Source organism: Lampetra fluviatilis, chromosome 22, assembly GCF_964198595.1.
Source record: "Lampetra fluviatilis chromosome 22, kcLamFluv1.1, whole genome shotgun sequence".
Taxonomy (NCBI): Eukaryota; Metazoa; Chordata; class Hyperoartia; order Petromyzontiformes; family Petromyzontidae; genus Lampetra; species Lampetra fluviatilis.
The window spans coordinates 3,737,721-3,762,202 of record NC_136296.1 but is presented as its reverse complement, the minus strand read 5'-3'; the positions used below and the strand labels follow the sequence as shown (position 1 = coordinate 3,762,202).

Sequence of the window (24,482 nt, the reverse complement as noted above, 5' to 3'; positions counted from 1 at the left end):
GGAGACGACGAGCCACTTCGCTGAGCTATCATTTGGTGGCCAGGTCGCTTCTGCAAACAGAAGCTGACAGCTCAGTAATTTGCTTTCCTGAACGTTGTTCTCATGTCGTGTTTTTAATATCGTCTGTTTGTTGTCACTGGCGGAGCCAGTGGGGGTGGTACGTGCCCCCCCCCCCCACCCAATGATTCGATCGAAATCCCTCATTTCGATTGGATCATTGGGGTTTATTAGTAATAAATCGCCATTTTGCGACCCCCACTGCCACTGTGTAGCATATTATTACGTGCCAGGGACTCTATGAGATGATAGGACAATAGTCTGAGTCCATAATTGGCAATAAGTAACGGACAAACAGTTATAAGTGACTCAGAATTGTGCGCAGTTGCGTATTCAGTATACGACTTCCCTTCAGCAAGCGCGATGCCGATCACACAACGCGGTTCGAATTCGAACCTCTATCGATGGCTGCGCCATCGCCGCACACATAAAAAGCAAGGGTCAAGTCTTTACTTACTAACAATTCCTCTATCATTTTTCATTGCTGGAGGGGTTGCCCCCCCTACCTGAAAATCCTGGCTCCGCCATTGTTTGTTGTTGTTACTTTCTGACCTGCCCCTGCAGGACATCTGTGAAAAATAGCTTTTAAGACTCATCGGATTCCTCCGGTATTAATACAACTCCTGATTCTGAATACTGGACGGGCGGGTGAATTCCAACAGGTTGCATCGCAACAATCACTCTCATCCGGTACACCCACAGCAATGTTGAATTTAAATTGTCCGTGACTGCAATTGGATTTTAGTTTGCGTAGCAGCAGCAGGGACGCAGACTGGCGACAGCACACCACAGCGGCTACACGGTACGACCAGGCAGCGCTGTGCATTGCCACCCACTGCTCCGGAGGCAGTGTGGGTTAGATCATCCACGGATCGTCGTTGTCAGCGAAAACACTCGGAAACAATCGCTTTGCGACCAGGTCGATTGCAGAATTCAGCACAGCGAGAAGGCTGATGAAGCTATTTGTGAGTGGGGTTTTTTTCTTCTTTAAGTATTATCCACTTGTATTCATGGGTTTTATCTGAGCATCCAGTCTCCTCCCACATACAAGAAACTCATTAAAAATCAATCAGCCAACGATCCTATTGCGTTCCTTGGATAAGCACAATTTTAAAAATAGATATTATTACAAACATGCATACATTATTTAACGGGTTAAAAAGCTGAATGCCAATTTAAAGTTCACAACCGAGAAGCGATAGTCAAGGGAAACGTCTCGCCCTCCAACGACCCATCGACGCAACGTTCATCGATTCCGTGGGCGTAGAGGTCGGCTGCATAAATTCCACGTCGTCGCAATGAAGGGACCAGCCTCGCCGTAGCACAACTGTTGTTTAGCGGAATCGGTTCCTCTGCCCCATGGCTAACGGCCCCCATTTAAACCTTCGCACGCGCACCACGGAGAATGCTGCGGTGACGCGATACGTTAAAAGTAGATGCAATGAAAGCAATGTCCTCGCGAACGCGTGGCGCGCTTGCACACGACTTCAGACAGAAACGCCTCGCCGACACCGCAGACGCGTTTTAACACGTAGGCTGATGAAGCTGGTTGTATTCACTGGCGAAACGTCGTACTCAGATTGTTACTGTTGTGGCTTTGCTCTCCAACACACCGGTGTGCTTTACTAGTAACGAATTGGCACGTTCTGTTTACGCGACAAACCTTACTAATTGGCTGTGTCGGGTGTTGGCGGATTTAATGACACATTTTAATATTTACACGATCTAACCCAAAAAAAAACCTGTATTACCGCAGATGCGCTTATGCGACCGTCCGGAAACGCTCTGCCTTCCGATGATGAGGAAGCGGTTGGATGGAGCTGTGAAACTTTTAAGTCACCTCGATGGAGAAAGCATTTCTTTAGAACCGCTTTCTGTGCACAGTTTGTTGTCCTTCCGCCGGCTTCTATGATTAGCGCGGTTGGCTACGTACGGCGCGTAAAAAACTTCAACGTGCGTACATACACTGTTGACTCGAGGCATGGACACGTGAAATATCTGTGCATTGTGATCGGAGTAACATAGTACAGTGTTCTTGATTGGGGGCCGTCATACCAAAAAAATGACTGGCTTAGAGTATGACTGCTCATGACAGTACAGATGGTGTAGCCATGCATAGCGCAGCTTCAACCAGGAGCAGTATTACAATGTATGGGCTCTGTTGGGTTAGGGTGTTCGACTTTGAAAGCAGGAGATATTGCAAGTTCATTCGCAGGTCTGAGATAAACTCATCACAGTGTTTGTCCGGAGTCGATAAAATACGCACCACTGCACGGTAAGACGTCAGTGGTTTAGCCTATGAGGAGACATGGCCCCCACCACAGCAATGTGGACATTCCACGACTGGTGCCTCAGGGTAAGAGAGCGGGGATGAGCTCGGGTTGAATGATTAATCGAGTTCAAATCGAAATCGCAAATTGAAAAATACGATTTGCCAATCGCAAAGGCTGTCATTTTTTTGCGATTTGAAAAGTCCTATTACTTTGTTAATGGAATTGTGATTTTTTTACAATTATAACTTTATTTTTTTAACTTAACAATTGTTATATGTTTGATTGTTATATTTCCATTAAAATGTTTTAATAAATACATGTTGGAAGCAATTCATATCTTTTAAGTTCTCATCCTTGCATTAGAATATATCGAGCAGTTCATATTGTGATGGTATCATGTGGTAATGCTCCATCACATGTTTTAAATCTATTACACAGTGAATATTGAACTGAAGCTTGGCTTAAAAAAATGTAATCACAATATCTGTCAGAAAAATCGCAATTAGATATTTCCCCCAAATCGTTCAGCCCTAGGATGAGCCCTGGCCCATTGCTGCAGACCCGTTTTAGCAGAATCTCACCGATTGGTGAAAATAAGTATTTACGTATGCTCGTGTGAAATCCGTCGAGACCCAACGAGCTATCATTTGTGGCGAGGTCGCTTCTGAAAAATAAACGAATACCTCAGTGGGTTTTGCCCGGTAGGTTGGGGATGGTTTAGTTTCATTTGTATGCCTTTCCAGTACTTTGCACTGCTATCATGTGTTTGTGCTGTTTGTCGTTGTAACGTCCTCACCCGCCCCGACTGGACATCTGAGACAAAGAGCTTCATAGCTCATCGAATTCCTCCAGTGTAAAGAAATATTGTGAATCTGAATAAATCACTTTAAGGTGGGAGCTGCTATCTCATTACCCTGCCTCCCCACACAACCCCATGCACACACATCTCCCCAATGCCCCGTGCCTGTCCATTCTATGATTTTGAACGAGACTCGCATCACGTGCCAGGGATATTTGTAAATAGCAGAGTGCCAGGACCGACGGTAGGAAATACCGTAGCAGGTCAGGGTCAAATGAAGCATGCGTTTCATAATTTATACCGCGGCTGCATAAATATCTTCCAAATGACTCCTCGTTCATTGCAATTGGCTGCGGCTTGTCTCGCATTTCTCCCAGGCATACATACAGATGAGCCACTTAAATAGGAAATGCTCGTGCAAAATGGTAGAAACATCAGCTTGAGAGTCGAAATTGTGCTCTCTTTAAACTGTACAGCCCAGCATTAACTAACAATGAGGTGAATAAATAAGCATTACAATTGGATATGATTGCAATTCGCTTGGGGTGATGACAGCGCCTTTTGTCATTGCGGCACTTAAAGTCTTGACCTCGTCGCCCTTCGAGGTGACGACTTCCAAGACACCGCGACATCTTAAAAGCTCGACTCGAAAACAAATCTATTTTAAAATGGCTTTCTCTCTCTGTCGTTATTCTCAAACGCCCTTCTAACTTCTTCGCCTTAAACTATTGCCGCCTTTTCACGCATAGCGCCCTGACAATGACCGTTTAATGGAGCTTTATAAATTAAAATGATCATCATGAAAATGAGTCGTTCGTACACTGACCATATTAAGTGTAACCTTTTTCAGGATATAACGTAATATTTCATAACTCTTGGCCGTGGTCATGATTCTTACGATTGCCCAGTGCTTTATTTCGAGGGGCTATTTTGCGGACACTGAGTATTATACAGATCGCCTGGAGGAGGAAGGAGAAGATATTAAAACAAACCCACGCGTATATTCGAGGAAAAAAACTTACGTGCCACACTTCTTTTTTTAAAGAGAAACTCAACGGGTTATATTCCCAGTCTTGATAAAAAATTCACGGACATTGCCGGGCTACGGTGGAAACGTGACGAACAAAAAAAATGAGCGCGCTCAGAACTGCCTGTCAGCAGGACAGCTTCAGAACTCCGTGTCATGAAATGCGGCCCCATAAGCAGAGTGCCAAGCACGTGCCTGGAATGCAACACGTGCCAGAGAAACTGAGACCTTGGCTGGCAGAGGCAATCGTGCAAACATCCACTCTCTTTCTCAAAGGTCCCTTTTTTTAGACATTCAGGCTTTTAGCATGCAGCGAGTAAGTTATGGGGTGGGAGGGGGGCATATTGATTAGCGCACTACCCTATGAACTTGGCGACGCGAGTTTGATTTGTGGCCACTGCTAATGCACAGTGACGAGCGATAATGCCCCCGAACTTCCCGAACCCGAAAAGACCAGCGTGGCGGAGTGTGGTCGAGCAATTTCCACAACAGGCACGGTGTGGGGGAAGGCCTTAATAATAGCAAGGTGGTGTGGCCAGCTCCACTCCTGGCCACGTCTATCTTCACAGCGTTGGTGCTGATACACAACACATATTCTTCTAGGCTGAGTCAACCATTGGGGATGTCCAGACCCGGGTTCAGATGCCACGTGCCACTGATGGTTTGTGGCCAGAAATTGAATCTGAATCATCAGGTTCTCAGCACAGTGTGCTAATCACCATGTGGCTGGAAAAGACAACATTCCTTCCATATAGCCTTACAGAATGCATGGGCAAGTGCTGTTTGTATTCTATTCTGGCAATATGTTCAGGAGCCCAATGCCAATGGGTGGGAGAATGATAGCATTCGTACGGCCTACCTGTTACGTATAATAGAGTTTGTTGCGTTAGGTCACGTAAATATGAATGTATTGATAAACCCACCACCACCCGACACAGCCAATTGGTAATGTTTATCACGTAAACTAAACATGACAATTTGTTACTAGTTCAGCACACCGGTGTGCTAGAGAGTAAACCCACAACATATACAATTCTGGCCACACACCATCAAAAACCTCTATTATTGATATTGGTTGTGAAAGCCTACGTGTTAAACCACCTATTATGTGTTTTCGTGTCATCTAAAACACAACCAATGATGTAATTCAGGCCGGGTCTTTGAGTGTCCCCATCTAAATATTGAAGGACTCTCAAGAAACCTGAAGGTGACTTCCTGGCCAGAAACCTGAAGGGAATACCACGTTGACGTCATCGCCTTACAGGAGACAAGCGCTGTGAATGAGCACTCTGCGTGGAGCCGGGAGATGAATGGTTCACACACTGCAGGAGCATCACAGCAAACCTGGGTTCGAACCCCAGTCATGGCTAACATGGTATTCACATCTGTTCAGGGTATTCCCTCGTTTGAATCGAGTAGTTGATGATGAGTTAGAACATCAACAATGGAAAAACAAAGATAGTCGGGAATGGTCCTGTCCACACCGCCCCCTTGTTCATTTATACCACCATTAATGTTTTGTTCACTTAAAAGCCTTGACTTTTTTACAGGATATGGCAACATCAATCAAACATACAAAGAACATGTCGCTTTACCCACCCTTGCATGAAGTTTGATTGATACCTTTGGCGACCTTGAAAGATTACCCATTTGAATATGAAACATCGCCGGGGCAGTTTTATATATAATGATAGATACACAAAAAAGTTTTACCAAACTTTAATTGACCAGGTGAGAATCCTCTAAGACAAAAAACGTCTGTTCTGCAAGGGTCACCTAATTCAACAAGCCATTCGACGTAGAAACTTGATATCTTAGTTGCTTCTTCTTGGTTCTATCGGTAAAGTCACGTAGAAAGAAAATAATAAAATAATAATAATATTAAAACATAATAAATAATTCTAGGTGACTTTACCGAAAGAACCAAGAAGATGAATCCCTGCAGTCACGAAAGCTTTAAATCGAAAAATCTTAGTGGCTTTTCGATTTAAAGCTTTCGTGACTGCAGGGATTCATCTTCTTGGTTCTTTCGGTAAAGTCACGTAGAAGGGAAGTAATAAAATAATAAACATAAAACATAATAAAATATAATAAAAATAAAACATAATAAAATATGATGTTTTATTTTTATTATTTTATTACTTCCCTTCTACGTGACTTTACCGAAAGAACCAAGAAGATGAACCTTAGTTGCTCTCTCTCTCCAATATAGGTATAAACAAATGTACATCAATGTCAAACAAGTAACATTCAACGGAGTGTGCCACTTTGAACGTTAAGAGTTATATGGTAAAAGAGCCGGATCGGTTCAAATTAACGTAGCCCTCATGGCTTCTTTCAGGTGCAGTGGTGGCGAGATGTTAACTCCCTCGCCTGATACGTAGGAGGTCGTGGGGTTGAGCGCGAGGCTGACGCCTGCTGTATATTATTGGTTCTTTCGGTAAAGTCACGTAGATAGTGTTGCTTGTGTTGCGATCGAAACGTCGTGGGTTTTTTGCTTTTAATTTAGATTTTTGTTTTCTATCTACGTGACTTTACCGAAAGAACCAAGAAAATGAATTCCTGCAGTCACGAAAGTTTTAAGCCTGCTGTATATTTGGAGTTTTCCTGTTCTCCCCGTGGTCACGTGTCTTTTTTCCCGGGTCCTCCAGTTTTTCCCTCTAAATTTTGAAATACAATTTAGAGTAATTTGTGCTGTTATACATATCCACCTGATAAGCCACTTTGCCGAGCTATCGTTTGTGTCCAGGTCGCTTTTGAAAAGGAGCTATATAGCTCGGTGGGCCTTACCTTGTGAAATGAAAATAGTTTAGTTCATGAATCAACCCCTCAATCCTTCACATCATCCACTTGCCTGCACACACCACAGACTGTTCTTTAGCTGGTGCCATTGATTCTATTTACCATGGAGATCATCCCTCTCAACGTGACCAAGTCCAACTATCCCCATTGGACGACCACATCAGCGCCACCACAAGCCGAGGTCCCAACCACTGCTCCTGCATGTTGAAAGAAACTGTCCGCAAAGTATCGGACGAAGCTTCGAGAGTTGAACGGAGTTCAAAAGAACTCACAAACAAACAGCATCTTGTCGTAAAATACTCAATGCAGAAGACCCCTGGGTTTCATCTTCCACCAAGCTCATGGTCGACCCCGAACCACATCTTCTGCGCGCAAACAATGGCAGCTGCGGATAGCTGATGCACAAATCGAAAATTAAAAACTCTCCAGTGTGTGACTGTGGTCATCCAGAACAGACCTTACAACACATACCGACGCAATGCCCCAATCTACAAATACGAAGGAGACATCGTCACATCGGTGATACACTCCGCTGCTCCTTGCACGGTTAACTGGCACGACCGCCTGAAAGGGACATTCTAGCTGTTGCTCTGCATCTACATCAGTCATATGAAAGAAGAAGATTGTGCTTTTTAGGATCATCTGGATTCCCATCGCTTCTGGTGGGTGGATAACATCCGGAAGTTCCAGTCGCTCACTCACAACCACTTCTCTGGCTCCTCCTCTGTTCAAAATTGTCATCGAGTGTGCGTGCTTCACAGCAGGATGCGTCCTGTTACAGGTCTGAGTCACATCTCGCGCCAGATCAATATTGATTCGAAGTGGGCATCTTCGCAAACAAAACAGTGATGTTAAGTCGTGGAGGACGGTGTGGATATGATGAGGCCACAGTTATCAGATGTGTTGCTTGCCACCCATATATCCACGATTGTTCCTCATCATTTTGAAAATGTGAATAAATCAGTCCATGGGCCATGAGGTCACGTGGAATTTCACCAACACATGTTTTTACCAGCACGTGCTGTTCATGATCGAAAACAAAAAATCGTGGTTTCAATTGGAGCATCACATTCCACGAAGGTTCCTTGTGAGCTGTGAATCTGGCGGCTTGAAGGCTTCAGGGCACTACGAGCGGTGAATCGCTCAAAGCGACAACACTCGCAGTTGGTACCACGCGTCCACGTGGTGTGCTCCGCTCTTCAACGATAAAATAATTTCAATTCATACGTATATCTATATTTAACTTATTTCGCACCATACGGAGCCAACTGTGTCAATCGTTAGTGCGGGATTTAATGTAAGTTAATTTATAAACTAACTATGATTTATTGCTTTAATGACATTGTATTTACTTTACGTTTATCATCACCAATTTCTATTTGCTTTACTATTATGAAAGATTTCATGTATTTAATAGCTAATTTGCGGATTTATTTGAGGTAATTCAGGAAACTTATTATTTACGGATTTATGTAGGCCATGTAGCGTCATCAATGCGAATTGCATCCAACAATGCCGTTTGTTTTCAGCTCCGTTCCTGGGCCTCCCAGAAGTCGCCGCTGACTCATTCGGGCGATTATTTTAATTATCCAGCTCCTCGAGTGTTAACTATTGCACAGATTTACTTCCCTCCATACATGCGCGGTTGTAGATATCGATGTAAGCAACGTGATCATTGCATTTATATGTTGCAACGGTGGCTTTTGGCATTCAAACGTGGGAGTAAAAACAAAATGCACCATTTCATTGATTAGCATTTGCTCTTCAAGCTAAGCATATGCGTCGTGTTTTGTGTGTACGAATCAATGCTTTTCTATTCAAACGCACTGCGTGTAATGGGTTCGCATGGCCCCACTGGAACCTGCTGCATTCACCTAAACGTAAAACATTTATATCGATAACTTCATGAAATCGCGATCCTGAGTTTGGGCCAATTCATTGACCCGCGAGTGAGGTGAAGCATTACACCGCTATTAAAATGGAATGAGCTTCGAAAGTTGGAGATTTTACATTCAAACTTCAGCCCTGCCTTACACACGACCTACTTCCACGGGTCAATGGCAAGGGCATGCCACTGCACACACAAACAAAGACAGAGATCTCCCGCATAGCCGAAGCAGACTGTTGGGGCAAGCACTGTTAGCGAGGGGCCAATAAAGGCTGGCACGGCAACAAAAAGGTGGTGGGTGGCCAACACCACGCCCGGCCGTCTTTGTCTCTCTTGATGGTGGTGGTTACACACCGCACTGGCTACTGATTTGAGGCTGAGTTTACCTAGGGGAGACCCAGAGCTGGTTCAGATAATCGTCACGAGTGTCGGCCTTGAGCGAGAATCGAACCCGAATCGTCAGGTTCGTAGCGCAGCGCGCTACCCGATACACTATCCGATAATGCACGCTCACCCACGCACACAAAGACAAAGATCTCCCGTATAATCTCAACAGACGGTTGGGGCAAGTGCTGTTAGCGAGGAGCACCTATGTAGGCCGGCACGGCACACGAGGGGGTGGGTGGCCAGCACCACGCCCGGCCGCCTTTGTCTCCCCAGCGGCGATGTTTACACACTCGTTCGAGGCTGAGTCGACCTACACGCACACACACACACGTGCGCTCACCAGAGCGAAGGCGCATCAGAGCCGGTGACCTCGAGGAAGTCGTATCCGCTCTCGAGCTGAAAGGAGGTGAAGACGAGTGACACGGTGTCGCCCGGCTCGCCCAGCACCAGCCACGTGCACTCGCCGTCGTTCTCGTAGTCGCCGGGGAAGCCGGGGCTGCTGATGACTCCGCTCGGCCCGAGCAGGGTCCCACCGCACGCACCTTCCTCTGCTCGCACCGCAGAGACGTCGACGCAGCAGCGTTAACACAGGGGGATCAACGCAGTGAGGTCAACGCAGCGGGGTCACAACAGCGAGGTCAACGCAGTGGGGTCAACGCAGCGAGGTCAACGCAGTGGGGTCAATGCAGCGAGGTCAACGCAGTGGGGTCAATGCAGTGGGGTCAACGCAGCTAGGTCAACACAGTGCGGTCAATGCAGCGAGGTCAATGCAGTGGGGTCAATGCAGTGGGGTCAATGCAGCGAGGTCAACACAGTGGGGTCAATGCAGCAGGATCGACGCAGAGGGGTCAACAGCGAGGTCAACGCAGCAAGGTCAACCCAGCGGGGTCAATGCAACGGGGTCGATGCAATGGGGTCAACACAGCGGGGTCGACGCAGCGGGGTCAACGCAGCAACAACATTAATATGGCAGATTAACGCAGCAGAGTCAACACAGCAGCATTAACACAGCAACGTCGTTCGACGCGAATTTGATGCTTAAGTTAATTAACACAACTAATTGAATTACAAAGAGGCATGGCGTCATATCGTCGTCACTCGTGGGTGAAGGCCACCCCAAGCCTCCGTCCAGGCCTAGGGACGCATCAACAATACAAGCTGATTCTTCACAATCTCGCGACGCAACAATCGCCACTACAAACAAGCCGACGTTGTTGCACCATCTTCGAGGTAGATTCACTCTCGGTATATTCCCTGCTTTGGCTGCCTCTCTGTCGTTAGTCTCAACCACCTACTGGTGAAGTGTCTTGCCTGAGTCACCTCGCTTTCCTTAACAGTCGATATGCTGTCCGCCCCACGGACAGACGCGGGGGAAATCACTGCTCTACAGGATTCATATCGATGATAAATTCGTTTGGCGCATGTCATCATCAGCATCATCATCACGATGCATGGGCAGATAGGTCGGAGGTGTCCACTGCGCATTTAGCAATTTGTTTCCACTTTCCTCTGTCTTGTGCCAATATGCTCAAGCAATTCTCTTGGCACGAGTAAATTATTTAAAATGGTGTGGCTTTGCTCTCCAACGCACCGGTGTGCTGTACTAGTAACGAATTTGCATGTTCTGTTTACGTGACAAACCTTACTAATTGGCTGTGTCGGGTGGTGGCGGGTTTAACGACACATTTATATATTTACGCGATCTAATCCAAACAAAACCTCTATTATGGATGATATTGGTCGCGAAAGCCTACGTGTTAAACTAGATTATTTATTTGAGAAATCTTGTTTTTTTTCTCCTTTACGTTGTTCCTTCTCTCTTACCTTCCCTTCCTCCTATTTATTTGTTTTAAAAAAAATCTGTAATCCTGCTCGCAGTCTCTACGCAAGTGAGGCAGTGAGTCCAATGTTCTCACTCTAGCCCCAACCCGTGAGCTTTGTGTTTCGGGCTTCTGCTCGCAGAATTTATGTGACCCCTGCCCCCTCCCCTGCCCCTGTTATTGTCCGCGCTCTGTGCCGGGCTCTTGTCGAATACGAAAAAAAATGAAGAAAAACAACAACAGTCAAGATGAAGTCTCTAACTTATGTACTTTCTCGAATCATCGTGTTCCTCTTTTCTGTCACTCAGTGGTAATTCCAAGCGTAGACATGCTCCATTACTTGTGTTTTATTTGGCAAAACGTCCACGGTTTGGTTCCATTGTTTTTGTCAGTGCCCACGTTTCTGATTCATGTCACAGAAGCTGATATACGCCGGCGGCATAACTCCCACCGCGTGACTCAATACGTCAATGCAGTAAAGTCGCTGAACGCCGCCAAAGCGACGAGCCTGAAACGTCACACTCCATGTCAGACAGCCCGGAGATACACAGCCTAGCTACATATCAACAACATGAAATCCATTTATTTTTCGTTTTATTGCCGATTTCCTGGATGGACTCTGCGGCGTAGTTCATGCTTCTCCCCGCCACACTCAGTCCTCACGTTAACAACTGGGCAGCGACGGGTACGGGCACTCTACTCTTTGGTTCTTTCGGTAAAGTCACGTAGGTATAAAATAAAATAAATCACGACGTTTCGGGCGCAACACGACGTTTCGGGCGCAGCCTCAAAATGTGATTTAATTTATTTTATTTTATACCTACGTGACTTTACCGAAAGAACCAAAGAGTATGGATCCCTGCAGTCACGAAAACTTCAAATCTTCGTACGGCACTCGTACGCGATACCCCACGGCTGCTCGCCAACGAATCCATACTTAATTTACTCACCCGCCGAATGGATAATAATCTGAATCAGAATATGTATTTATCCTGGAGGGATCCCATGAGCTATGAAGGCAAATTTTCCACAGATGTCCAGCAGGGGCAGGTCAGAAAGTTGCAACAAACAACAAAATAAACTGATACACAGGCGTCGCTAACAGCCCTACTCCCACCCAGAGCAGCATCGGAACTCTCAGCCTTCTTATTCTCCCTTAGCGGCGAGCTATAAGAAGAGCTATAATCTCGGTGTCAACCCGCTGAGTCCCTCAAAGGATGACGGCCCATAAATCAGAGTCGAGGACTTCAGTGCTGCCAGTTCACGTCTCCCGACATAGGCCCCGGCGTTCTCCCTGGAAGCTGCCCTGCCACCCCCGCACCCCCCCTGAGCACGATATTATATGGTCTTCACCTTTTGTCAATGCACCCACGGCTGTGAACGCAGCACACCGCTGTCGATAGTGGTAAAAGGTATTCAAGGGGTATGCGCAGTCCTTTGAATGAAAAAAAGGTCCCGTTCCCGTAGCGTTCCACTTTATATTTCTACAGCAGCATCGTATTTGTTGATTTAAAAAAAAAAATATCCCTCTCCTTGGACGGGAGTAAATAAATATAAAAAAGCTGAGGCAATAGATTCGTCATAAAACTTTTAGCAGCTTTATTTGGCATGCGCGCGTGTGCACGAGTGTGTGTGTACAAGTGCGTACGTGTCTCTGTATATTTTATTTTATCGGGCAATCTCTTTTTTTACCCCAAGATTTTATTACAAATCGTCCTCCGTTTTAAACAATCTTAAAGGGTTCAAAGTTTCCTTTTGTGTTACAAACAATGTTCTTGTTCAATTTGTTTCTCAGACATTTTGGCAGGCAGGCAAACAGATCTATTGACACACGTTGACATCAATGCCCCCACCTACCAGGGCCAGCGATAATGCAGCCCTGCATTAGCAATGCAACGGATGAACAAATTCCATGTCGTGCAGAGTGTGCCGGCGTTTGCGTGTCAGCATCCGGCGTGACGGGAGGATGGCTTTGGCAGCTCATGAAAACAAATGAGCACTTGCTTGGGGCAGAAAGATGCTTTGGTATGGGACTGGGTTGTAGAATGCAGTACAGCAAGTAGAACATACGTGAATAAATACAAATTTGAGCTGAGCGCTCATTCCAAGCAGGGCTTTTCAAACAATAAGCCCTGATATTCATATTGTTTTGATCTTTCGGTAAAGTCACGTAGATAGGCTCAAAGAGAATAACAAAAAATAACATTACTCTTTGAACCTATCTACGTGACTTTACCGAAAGACCCAAAGAATATGAATTCCTGCAGTCACGAAAGCTTTAAGCGCTGATACTCAGTGAGACTTGTTACGTATTATTGTTATTTACAAGTGACTTAGAATGCAGTGTTCATTTCTATATATGTTTTACGGTGCTAAATTTTACTTTATAAGTTTCGTATACAGTATTTCAAAGATTAATTTTAGAACTTTCGTGACTGCAGGAATTATTATTTGTTTCTTTCGGTTAAGTCACGTCTAAAGATAAAATAATAAATAAAATAAAATAATAGAATACGACGTTTCGATTGCAACACAAGCAATCATCATCAGGTATAATGAAATAGCGACATAAAATCTAACCAGAAAACTATAGACAGACATATTAGCAGACAGATATCACCAAGATACATAGCGAGAGCAACACAGGTAACAGAGAGGGGTGATCGTCTCTGTGTGGTGGCCTTAAATAGACAGAGGGGGGGGGGCGGAGGCAGAGAGAGGGAGGAGGGTTAGAGAAAAAATTAGCATATCAATGAGTGGTCAACAGACGTGGTGCTGCGAATGCGATGGCACGGCAAGCAAGCCTGAAAATCAGGAGGACACACTAAAATTAAATAACCTAGTAAAATATCGAAATGTAATGTAATACAACACAGAGGGTCGGTCAACACACAATTAACGCATAGCCTGGTTGATTACGTATTTCAAAGATTGCTAAGTTAGAATTTAAGTGTGAACAATCTAAAGAGAGGACACAGGCAGAGAAAACAAGTCGCCAGAGAGAGAGAAAAAAGATAAGCTTAAAACTTCCCCGTAGAAGTGGTTCAAGCTTAATTTTAGAACTTTCGTGACTGCAGGAATTATTATTTGTTTCTTTCGGTTAAGTCACGTCTAAAGATAAAATAATAAATAAAATAAAATAATAGAATACGACGTTTCGATTGCAACACAAGCAATCATCATCAGGTATAATGAAATAGCGACATAAAATCTAACCAGAAAACTATAGACAGACATATTAGCAGACAGATATCACCAAGATACATAGCGAGAGCAACACAGGTAACAGAGAGGGGTGATCGTCTCTGTGTGGTGGCCTTAAATAGACAGAGGGGGGGGGCGGAGGCAGAGAGAGGGAGGAGGGTTAGAGAAAAAATTAGCATATCAATTTTTATTTAATTTATTATTTTATCTTTAGACGTGACTTAACCGAAAGAAACAAATAATAATTCCTGCAGTCCCGAAAGTTCTAAAATTAAGATTGAACCACTTCTACGGGGAAGTTTTAAGCTTATCTTTTTTCTCTCTCTCTCTGGCGACTTGTTTTCTCTGCCTGTGTCCTCTCTTTAGATTGTTCACACTTAAATTCTAACTTAGCAATCTTTGAAATACGTAATCAACCAGGCTATGCGTTAATTGTGTGTTGACCGACCCTCTGTGTTGTATTACATTACATTTCGATATTTTACTAGGTTATTTAATTTTAGTGTGTCCTCCTGATTTTCAGGCTTGCTTGCCGTGCCATCGCATTCGCAGCACCACGTCTGTTGACCACTCATTGATATGCTAATTTTTTCTCTAACCCTCCTCCCTCTCTCTGCCTCCGCCCCCCCCCTCTGTCTATTTAAGGCCACCACACAGAAACGATCACCCCTCTCTGTTACCTGTGTTGCTCTCGCTATGTATCTTGGTGATATCTGTCTGCTAATATGTCTGTCTATAGTTTTCTGGTTAGATTTTATGTCGCTATTTCATTATACCTGATGATGATTGCTTGTGTTGCAATCGAAACGTCGTATTCTATTATTTTATTTAATTTATTATTTTATCTTTAGACGTGACTTAACCGAAAGAAACAAATAATAATTCCTGCAGTCACGAAAGTTCTATAATTAAGATTGAACCACTTCTACGGGGAAGTTTTAAGCTTATCTTTTTTCTCTCTCTCTGGCGACTTGTTTTCTCTGCCTGTGTCCTCTCTTTAGATTGTTCACACTTAAATTTTAACTTAGCAATCTTTGAAATACGTAATCAACCAGGCTATGCGTTAATTGTGTGTTGACCGACCTTCTGTGTTGTATTACATTACATTTCGATATTTTACTAGGTTATTTAATTTTAGTGTGTCCTCCTGATTTTCAGGCTTGCTTGCCGTGCCATCGCATTCGCAGCACCACGTCTGTTGACCACTCATTGATATGCTAATTTTTTCTCTAACCCTCCTCCCTCTCTCTGCCTCCGCCCCCCCCCCCCTCTGTCTATTTAAGGCCACCACACAGAGACGATCACCCCTCTCTGTTACCTGTGTTGCTCTCGCTATGTATCTTGGTGATATCTGTCTGCTAATATGTCTGTCTATAGTTTTCTGGTTAGATTTTATGTCGCTATTTCATTATACCTGATGATGATTGCTTGTGTTGCAATCGAAACGTCGTATTCTATTATTTAATTTAATTTATTATTTTATCTTTAGACGTGACTTAACCGAAAGAAACAAATAATAATTTCAAAGATTGTTGAACAAGCACATCCATAATCGAGTTTCTACTGCAATCGATCTACCTCTGTCACGTCAAATATTCACCAAAAAACCATGAAAGTCATCACTGTGGGTCGAATCATTAGTTCCTTGAAGCTCCGGTAGGGCTGAGATAAATTCTACATTCCTATAGAAGGGACTATGTTTTATTCCATGGGGGGTGGTGGGGAAATCACAGTTAACTTGCCAATAAGTACACAGATAGAGTCTCAACAACAGGTGGTGCGTGGCCGACTCCAAAGGGTTGTGAAGAAGACGATGACCTTGAATGAAAGTGGTAAGAACCAGGCTAGAGTCTACATAAGTGTTTTTTTGTTTTTTATTATTTTTTATTTTATTTTTATTATTTGTATTCACTATATTTTTATTATCATTTTTCTATCTACGTGACTTTACCGAAAGAACCAAAGAATAGTGGCAACATCGTAACATGATGTCGATCTTATCCTTACGGAATTTATATAGCGTTCTAAACGAGGGGCTTTAGAAAGCATTCACAACAATGGAGACGAGGTGAATTACATATATTATAGGAAGCAATGGGCTCATCTGTGATGCGTGAATTCTGTGAAATGCGAAATTGTTGATGGTAAATGATGATGAATGGATTGAATGAATGGGGAACGAGTGAAAGTCATGAGAATATGAAGAGGGAAAAATAACGATGGCGGTGGTTATGAGGGGGAGATTAAGTGGGGTCGTGGCATGAGCTCGGGAACAAGAAGTGAGTTTTGAGTGAGGAGCGGAAACTAGTGAGCGAAGGTGACTGCTTAATGTGGCGGTGGAAGTTTGCTCGAGTGAAGGGGAGAGAGAAGAAATAGAGAGAGAGGGAAAGCGTGAATTGAGCACACGGAGAAGGAGGAACAAAGAGAGGGACAGCCACGTTTAAGAAAGTAGAGGGCGAGAAGGCGACACGTAGGAAGATACAAAAGTGGCAAGATGTGGTGGGGCGAGATGAGGACAATGATAGTGAGTGGAGGCACACGACGTTGCGATAACAAAATCTTCACGATATTTATACTATGAGACCTCCTTTACCAGTGGCAAAATATAGTAATAGGTTTTTACCCTTTCAACTGGTACAAAAACTGACACCTTTGTACAAGAGATCATGTTTGCAATAACCACAACACAAGCAGTCAAAATGCAAACAAAAATAACTCTGATAATGATAACAGTGCATATCATTATCATTATCAGAGTTGTTTCTTTTTGTTTGCATTTTGACTGCTTGTGTTGTGGTTATTGCAAACATGATCCCTTGTATAAAGGTGTCCGTTTTTGTACCAGTTGAAAGGGTACAAACCTATTACTATCTTAGCGAGAGCTGAGCTTGGCGACGCGCAAAGTTGTCGCATCTTTTGGCGTGGGCTTTTCAAAGTTCTTCCGATGTAGTGAAAAACGAAATCAATTGGCACATTTGCCCCCACGTGGCAACTTGACTAGATTGGCTCCATCGGGTGGTGGAGGGTTGTGGATTAAAGAACGGCCATTGCACCTTCACGATAATCCGACCCGAAATCTCAACTAATTCTGAATCACGATATTGGCTGTGAAAGCCTACACGTCAAAAAGACTGAATAACAACAAATATTGCGTTTTAGTGTGGTGGTTGATAATGGAACTTTTAAGATAGGAAATTGTGATGATGACGAAAATGATGCAGGAAGTTGCATCTGAGGAAATTATGATAATGATGAAGCCAGTGCTGGTTACGATGACAATGTAGCTAATATTTGAGATCACGGTCACAATGCTGTAATTGGAGGTACACTGTATACCAAGAAATATAAATTCCAGACACATACTATTCAGATATGGATATAAAATACACTCTATATTCATATAATCAGTAAAACAGTTATTCGACTATTAATGCAATCCCATGAGAAATCAATACTATGCTCGCCGACATATCAGAACTAAGTGTGCTATTAGCACAAAGGGCATTCGTTATTTCAAAGCAGTCACCAGAGTCTGCGGGCCATAAAAGTTCCTCAAACACGTTTGGAGTTACGAATCCACACTAGCCACAGTGCATATTAAATATGGTTACATTCGCAATAACTTCAATTTCCAATTTTGTTTCTCTCAACCTACGTGCGCATGTTTGTTTCTCGTCAATTTTGTTCACCTAAAAATTTAACTTAATTGCCTTTGTTTCCGTTTAAACGTGGGCGACTTCACAACAACGAAGCTCATCTCGAGCAACACACATTTCTTCGCGGTGCTGTGTTCGTTCGACAGGCTATGCACTTTGTTCCTTCGCAATCTCTTTCTCCCTGTCGAACGCATGGCGAGCGCATGCAAACCGCACGTCCAAGTTGAAGTCTTCGTGCCAATGCGATCGCTTCAGGAGTTGACGTGACGAACACTGCTCAGTCCAACTTGGGGCGGGGTGTAGGATTATGGTGGCATTGTCCGGCTCGGGTGACCAAGGGCACATTGTGGGTACGCAATGTAATTGCTAAACAACCAAACAAAATCAACCTTATTCTCAGAGATAGTGAGTTGTCTGTGAACCCATACATAGCCAGCTTTCACACATACAAAGTGTTCCCCTTACAGATGTTGTACACAATATACGTAGCTATTGATAACCCACATATGTATGTATGATGAACTTATTTCACGCCGTACGTAGCCTTCCATGCTAATCGGTGGTACGGGGGAAGGACAACAAACTAAACACAAAAAGCAGTTCTAGAGAAATTAGTTGTCTCTGACATGGCTCGTGCTTCGGAAAAGTAAAAAAAAAACTGGGCCCCGACTATGAAAATAATGAATTCCAATCGCTGTTCCAGGACCCTCAATGTAGACGAGCACTTTGTCGACGAGCTACATCGACTACCCAGTGCAACAGAGAGGCATATTTACGAACCACGCCTGCTCGCCTGCAAGGGTCTGCACCGATCAACTCCGCCCGATCTCGCTGAGCAGTGCTCAGTGCCGGCCTCAATGAGACCCCCGATCGACGCCGTCCCTTCTACTACGATCCTCAGCCGACGATCAACCCTGCTGCTGCTGGACCCAGCGCGCAGGCCTTGTGCGATGATACGTGCAGCGCAGCAGTATCACCGCGGTGTCCACGAACCCGAAAAGTTGGAACCAGTTCCTGGTGCCAGATGTTCTGGATCTATCGCCGAGTCTTCACCAGTCTTTCGACAGCCTTACAACGGTGTCGTTGTTCCACAGAGCGTGCCCCGTGTGATCATCGCGCATTCCCGATGGACTGAACTCGTAAGAGTGCGCAAGAATAAGTGTTCTAAATAACTTTACTCGACTTACTAAACCTTTGGAGGCAATTCGATTTGCTGAATGCCCCATCAAGGTCAAGGAGTTACCAGGACCAATGGTGTTGATGCCACTACAACCTCACAATCCCTTACTTACTTGTGTTCCCAAGCGACACTGTTTATTTGTAGACAGAAACAAAAATGGATTAAACAAAAAAATGTATGGTAAAAAAAACATTATGTGGTTACAAAACTGGACTCACAATCTGATCTTGAATTGGATGCACATACTGAAGATTGTGAGTTCAGGTATAGGTCAGGGGATGTTGGCAGAATTCCATCATTCAGATTGCAAGGTCATTAAAATGATTACCAATTTATGGGGAGTCAACATTCCTGTGAAATGTCCACGTGTGGCTTAGGACTACATTACATGAATGTCATGCTTTATTGTAACCCTATATGACACGTGCGTTTACATGTGTAACATTTAACGAAATGCGCGCCCTTTATAAATAAGTACGTTTTTTATCAGCCGTGACAGAGATTCAAACGCAGGCGAGGTTCACGGCAAAACGCGCGAAACGCACAGCACTGTCGTGTGTTAGCGATAAAGAACAAAACCATATACATGAACGTGGTATTTTAATAGATAGTGCCTTTTGTTTGATTATTTGCTTCCACATGCTGAAATGTATTCACTGACCACGAATATCAAATTGGACGGCTGTGCGAATCGGCTGGGGAACTGGCAGCCACTGACACTGCGTGAACCATAACACCATCACCCCCATACCATCACCACCCCATACCATCATCACCCCATACCACCACCCCCATACCACCATCACCCTCATACCACCACCACCCCCATACCACCATCACGCCCAGATGTCACCGGCTGCTGCTGCCCGAGGAAGCCGGCGACACGAATCCAACCACGGGCTGATCACGCCACAACGTCACTGTTTGCGAGCCGTGCGGGGCGGGGTGCACGGCGCAATTTCACTTCGAGTTACAGGAAGATTCATCCCGAGTCCAGCAGCAGTCACGGTGCGCCCAAGACGCGCCTCGGCTCCACAGCCGTAGCGAGACATGGCCTGTGCCCAGGGCACAATGTGCCGTGCCGTCCTCATGCCCCCCCTCTTCCTCCCACCCCCACTAGGGTTAGTGGGTGGCCAGCCCCACGTCCGTCCACCTTTGTCTCTCCAGTACTCATTTCTACACACCACCGCCACCCCCCCCCCCCCCCCCCCATCGCACACGAGGTATTATTTGTGTATGTAGAACTTATTTTGCACCGTACGTAGCGCGCGGGGGGGAGGGGGGGAAGGACAACAAACTAAACGCAAGGTACTCATTTGAGGCTAAGTCGACCTAGAGGGAGGTCTATACGACCGGTTCAGACAAACTGCCACTGTCGCTGGTGGCCGCGAGCGGGTATCGAACTCGGCTCCAGGCATCGCACCACCCCAAGATTTCAGCCGCCACTTGGTTCGTGATGCACCCCCCCCCCCCCCGAGGCTATGCATCGTGGGCTGCCCGGCACAACGCTAGAAGCAACAATAATATATAGATGCGACTGGCCTGATCCTGGCTTCTGCACAAACACGTTGGGTGGGGGGGGGGGTCCACGCTGGCGGCTGATCCAGGTCGGTATACGAAGCCTACAGCTGCCAAGGAGGGGATTTTGAGAACTGCGGCGTTGGCCCTCTGCACTGGGGAGTCCAGGCGGAGGAAACTATAAACAGAAAACGTAACTTTTTCATTTTTCCAGGCAAGGCCCACTGAGCTACGTAGCTCTTTGTTTCGGAAGCGACCTGGCCACAAATGCCAGCTCAACAAAGTGGCTTATCACGCCAAATGTATATCAGCCAAAGATGTACTCTCAACGCACGCTTGTAAATGTGGGGGGCGGGGGGGACACCGGAGGACCTGGACACAGATCCAAGCGACATTGGGGAGAACGCGCAAACTCCCAATATGCAGGAAATCTAACTCCGGATTGTACTCACGACCTCCTGCATACCAGGCGAGGTAGTTAACATCTTGCCACCGCGACACCCCCATGTTAGGGGCAACTTCACAATGTATTATGTGCAGGTGCGGCGTGGGTTAGTGTGGGTGGGTGAAGGCTGGGACGTGCGCATTCAAAGTGCAGCACGGTGATGTTTTTTTTTGTTGCACTGACCTCTGCCGCCCACCATGCCTATAACACCTATTATTAAGCATGGAGATCGCCCATCCGAGCATTGTGTAGGCTCAAACCCCGCTCAGCTTCTGAGGTCTGACAAGATCGGGGTGCAGTCCTGGTTATTTGGTTATGGACACGACGCTTTGTCATATACAGCAAAAGCTTAGAAGCGCCATGTTCAGGTTTTGAACAAAGTCGATCTTGATTTGAAGCTTTCGTGACTTGCAGGAATCCATACTCTTTTGTTCTTTCGGTAAAGTCACGTAGGTAGAAAAAATAATAGATCACGACGTTTCGATCACAACACAAGCAACCGCCATCAGGTGGTAAACAAACACGACAGGAGGACTGCTGACGTCGCTTTGCTGTTTTGCTCGTCCCTTTAAAATGGCCGCACTCTCGTGCAAACTGGCGACCTGATCCATTTCCCGAGGATCTGCGGAATGACGCCGCTGAATGTCTCAAACGCTCCCGCGTCAATGTCCCACTCCAATCAGGAGGGTCGCTCCGTATCCCATGCTGCCCACACTTTGTGGACTGTGCGCCCGCTGACTCCGTTATGCCCCCTGCACTTTAACGGATCTCCTTCTGCTTTTGTAACCACTGCGGATTATATTGCATCACTACATTGGAATTCATGCAATAGCCCAATTTTGGTCAACATATGCGGAAACTGGGTAAAAATGGCACGAGTAATCATGGGCAATAAGTTTAAATAAATTCACCCGGCAAAGACGCAATGTTGTTTTCAAGAGCATTCCTGCTTCGGGATTTTTTTTTTGGGTCAGAGCGTTTATTTTGCACGTGTAAGGAAAGTGGAGAAACCTCTAAACAGAGAAGGTTATCACATTTACGATATTCACATTGACTGGTCACCAACCAACTCGCTACTCCTTGCGTCTGTGCCTTTACAGGCCAACATCTCGTGCATACGCTGGCTCCACCCCAACGTGATCCACCAACCCTGACAACCGAGGCACTCAGCGGATCTCAGCGGATCCATGAAAAAAAAACTATATTTATCCTGATGTGACCTTGGTGGGAGAGGCTGGTGCGCTTGATAAGGGCTTGGTATTGGCGACCTACAGCCAAACAGGCTGTAATGAGCTGATAATGATGATGAATACGATTATGATGGCGATCTCACGCTTACGTGCCAATTCGTCATACATTTTAATATTTATAACGCTGCCTTCTCTTCCTCCACAAAGCTTTTTTTTTATCTACCTAGGCAACAACACGCTCATTCAAATTTCGCTTCAAAGGCACGGCAGTGGATGTCCTTTAATTAGAAACTCCAATAGGATAAAGCGGGTATTTCGTGAATTCGTACATGTTCTGTAGCACGTGGATGCTGAAGCTATCTCTCTCCTTAGTTTCCTACATTTCGTCTGGGTCGATGGATGGCCGTTGCGGTTAGAGTTGTCAACAGATAAGCAGGGGTCAACTCAGCCCATCATCCCGCGGTCGATACAGTGACTAACACCTTGCAGGGAAGATCACCTCTGTTAAATATGAACTGGCCTTTACAATGGCAACATGGAACTGAGCACAGCCCCAAAATGGGACACTTTGCTTTGACTGCCTGCCTTTAACGGCGTGATTGCAAAGTGATACAAAATAACCCGTTAGTAGAGGAAAGTTGGTGACAGTGTTACCACGGATGGGTTGCACACGTGCATGTCAATCCACTGCTGGATGAAAGGCTCTCCAACGATACAGATCGTTAGGTTTAATTGGCCATACTGCATCATTCAGAAGCCTATAAAAACCGTGGTGGTGGGTTACCCATTCTAGTAACGTATGCCGGCTGGACTCTGTATATCTTCGAAGGATGTGACGAGATCGAGCGCATTCCGGCTGCTTTGTTTCGTAGGCAGTGGTGACGACATGGTCCAATGAAGTGGGGTCGCACCCCTCGTTATTGACATCTCACAGCCAGCTGTGGCTATTTCCCGACACAAGTTTGTTGCCCTGATTAGATTAGGTTTCTTTTTCATGTTCCGGGATGGCACTGGAGCAAATACGCTCGACTCACGTCGAGAAACTCGAAAGTTTCAATCCCAGCCTGCGAGATGACTCAGGCAATCATCGTCGCCGTGGGGATAATTAAATTAAGGGCAAAACGACGCGCCGATTGAAACCGGGCGATCTAGCAAATGCACGATAATTGCGTTGTGTGTGCTCAACGAGGGACACACGTACATATTTATGAAAATTTAAACTTCTAAACTCTTTTTGTTGAATTTTATTTTACCACGTAAGGCCCACTGAGCTGTATAGTTCTTTTTCAGAAGCGACCTGGCTACCACAAATGATAGATCATCAAAGTGGCTCATCATGTGGAAATGTATGGCAGTCAAATACTCCAAACGCACGTTGATTCTAGATTTGGAGAAGAAAAACTCGAGGAACCCGGCGAAAAATGCATGCGACCACGGGGGAGAACATGCAGACTCCAAATATACAGGGGTCAGGGTCGGGATAGAATACCACGACCTCATACATACCAGGCGAGGTAGTTAACATCTCGACACGGCGGCACAATTAACAAACCACGGTGTAATTTTCTTCCTGCGCGTATGGCAGCAATGTGTTCAATCGCTCAATGGCAATGTCGAGGTCTGCTCGCTGCGACCGGAGGGTTTTCAGGGGAGGGAGTCCGTGTGGATTTGGGTTGGGGACGGTAGCCTTCTTGCGTTGGCCCCACCTGGTTGCGTGTGTTCGTGTCACCTTAAACACGACGAGTGTCGCCATCGAGACGGATTGGGCGTCATTGCTTTTATGATTAAAGGTAATAATAAAAATGCAGGAATTCACGAAAGTGCATGTTGAGAGTAACTCGTCACCATTAGTTGCTGGACAAATACAATGCAAATACAGGGACACCTCTACTTAAGAAGGAGTTATGTTCCAGAGGTCTGTCCAACTTTACTCCTGACGATTCCAAACATATTGTACGGCATGTACACTAAACATGGGGAATGGCTTTAAAAGTCGTATAATCTCCTGTAGATGTACAGTGAGAGAAAAAAGTATTTGATCCCCTGCTGATTTTGTACGTTTGCCTACTGACAAAGAAATGATCAGTTTATAATTTTAATGGTAGGTTTATTTGAACAGTGAGAGACAGAATAACAACAAAAAAATCCAGAAAAACGCATGTGAAAAATGTTATGAATTGATTTGCATTTTAATGAGGGAAATAAGTACTTGACCCCTCTGCAAAACATGATTTAG

At 45.1% G+C, this 24,482-nt stretch overlaps 1 protein-coding gene across 3 annotated transcripts in view; it reads right to left on the bottom strand.

Moving 5' to 3' along the window:
* Positions 1-24,482, bottom strand: part of LOC144938460 (CUB and sushi domain-containing protein 3-like) — a 683,443-nt gene that overhangs the window by 426,863 nt on the left and 232,098 nt on the right. For all 3 annotated transcript variants that reach the window (XM_078866283.1, XM_078866284.1, XM_078866285.1), the window contains exon 5: positions 9,574-9,781. In XM_078866283.1, the coding sequence (XP_078722409.1) occupies positions 9,574-9,781 (208 nt within the window). The remainder of the gene's footprint in view (positions 1-9,573; positions 9,782-24,482) is intronic.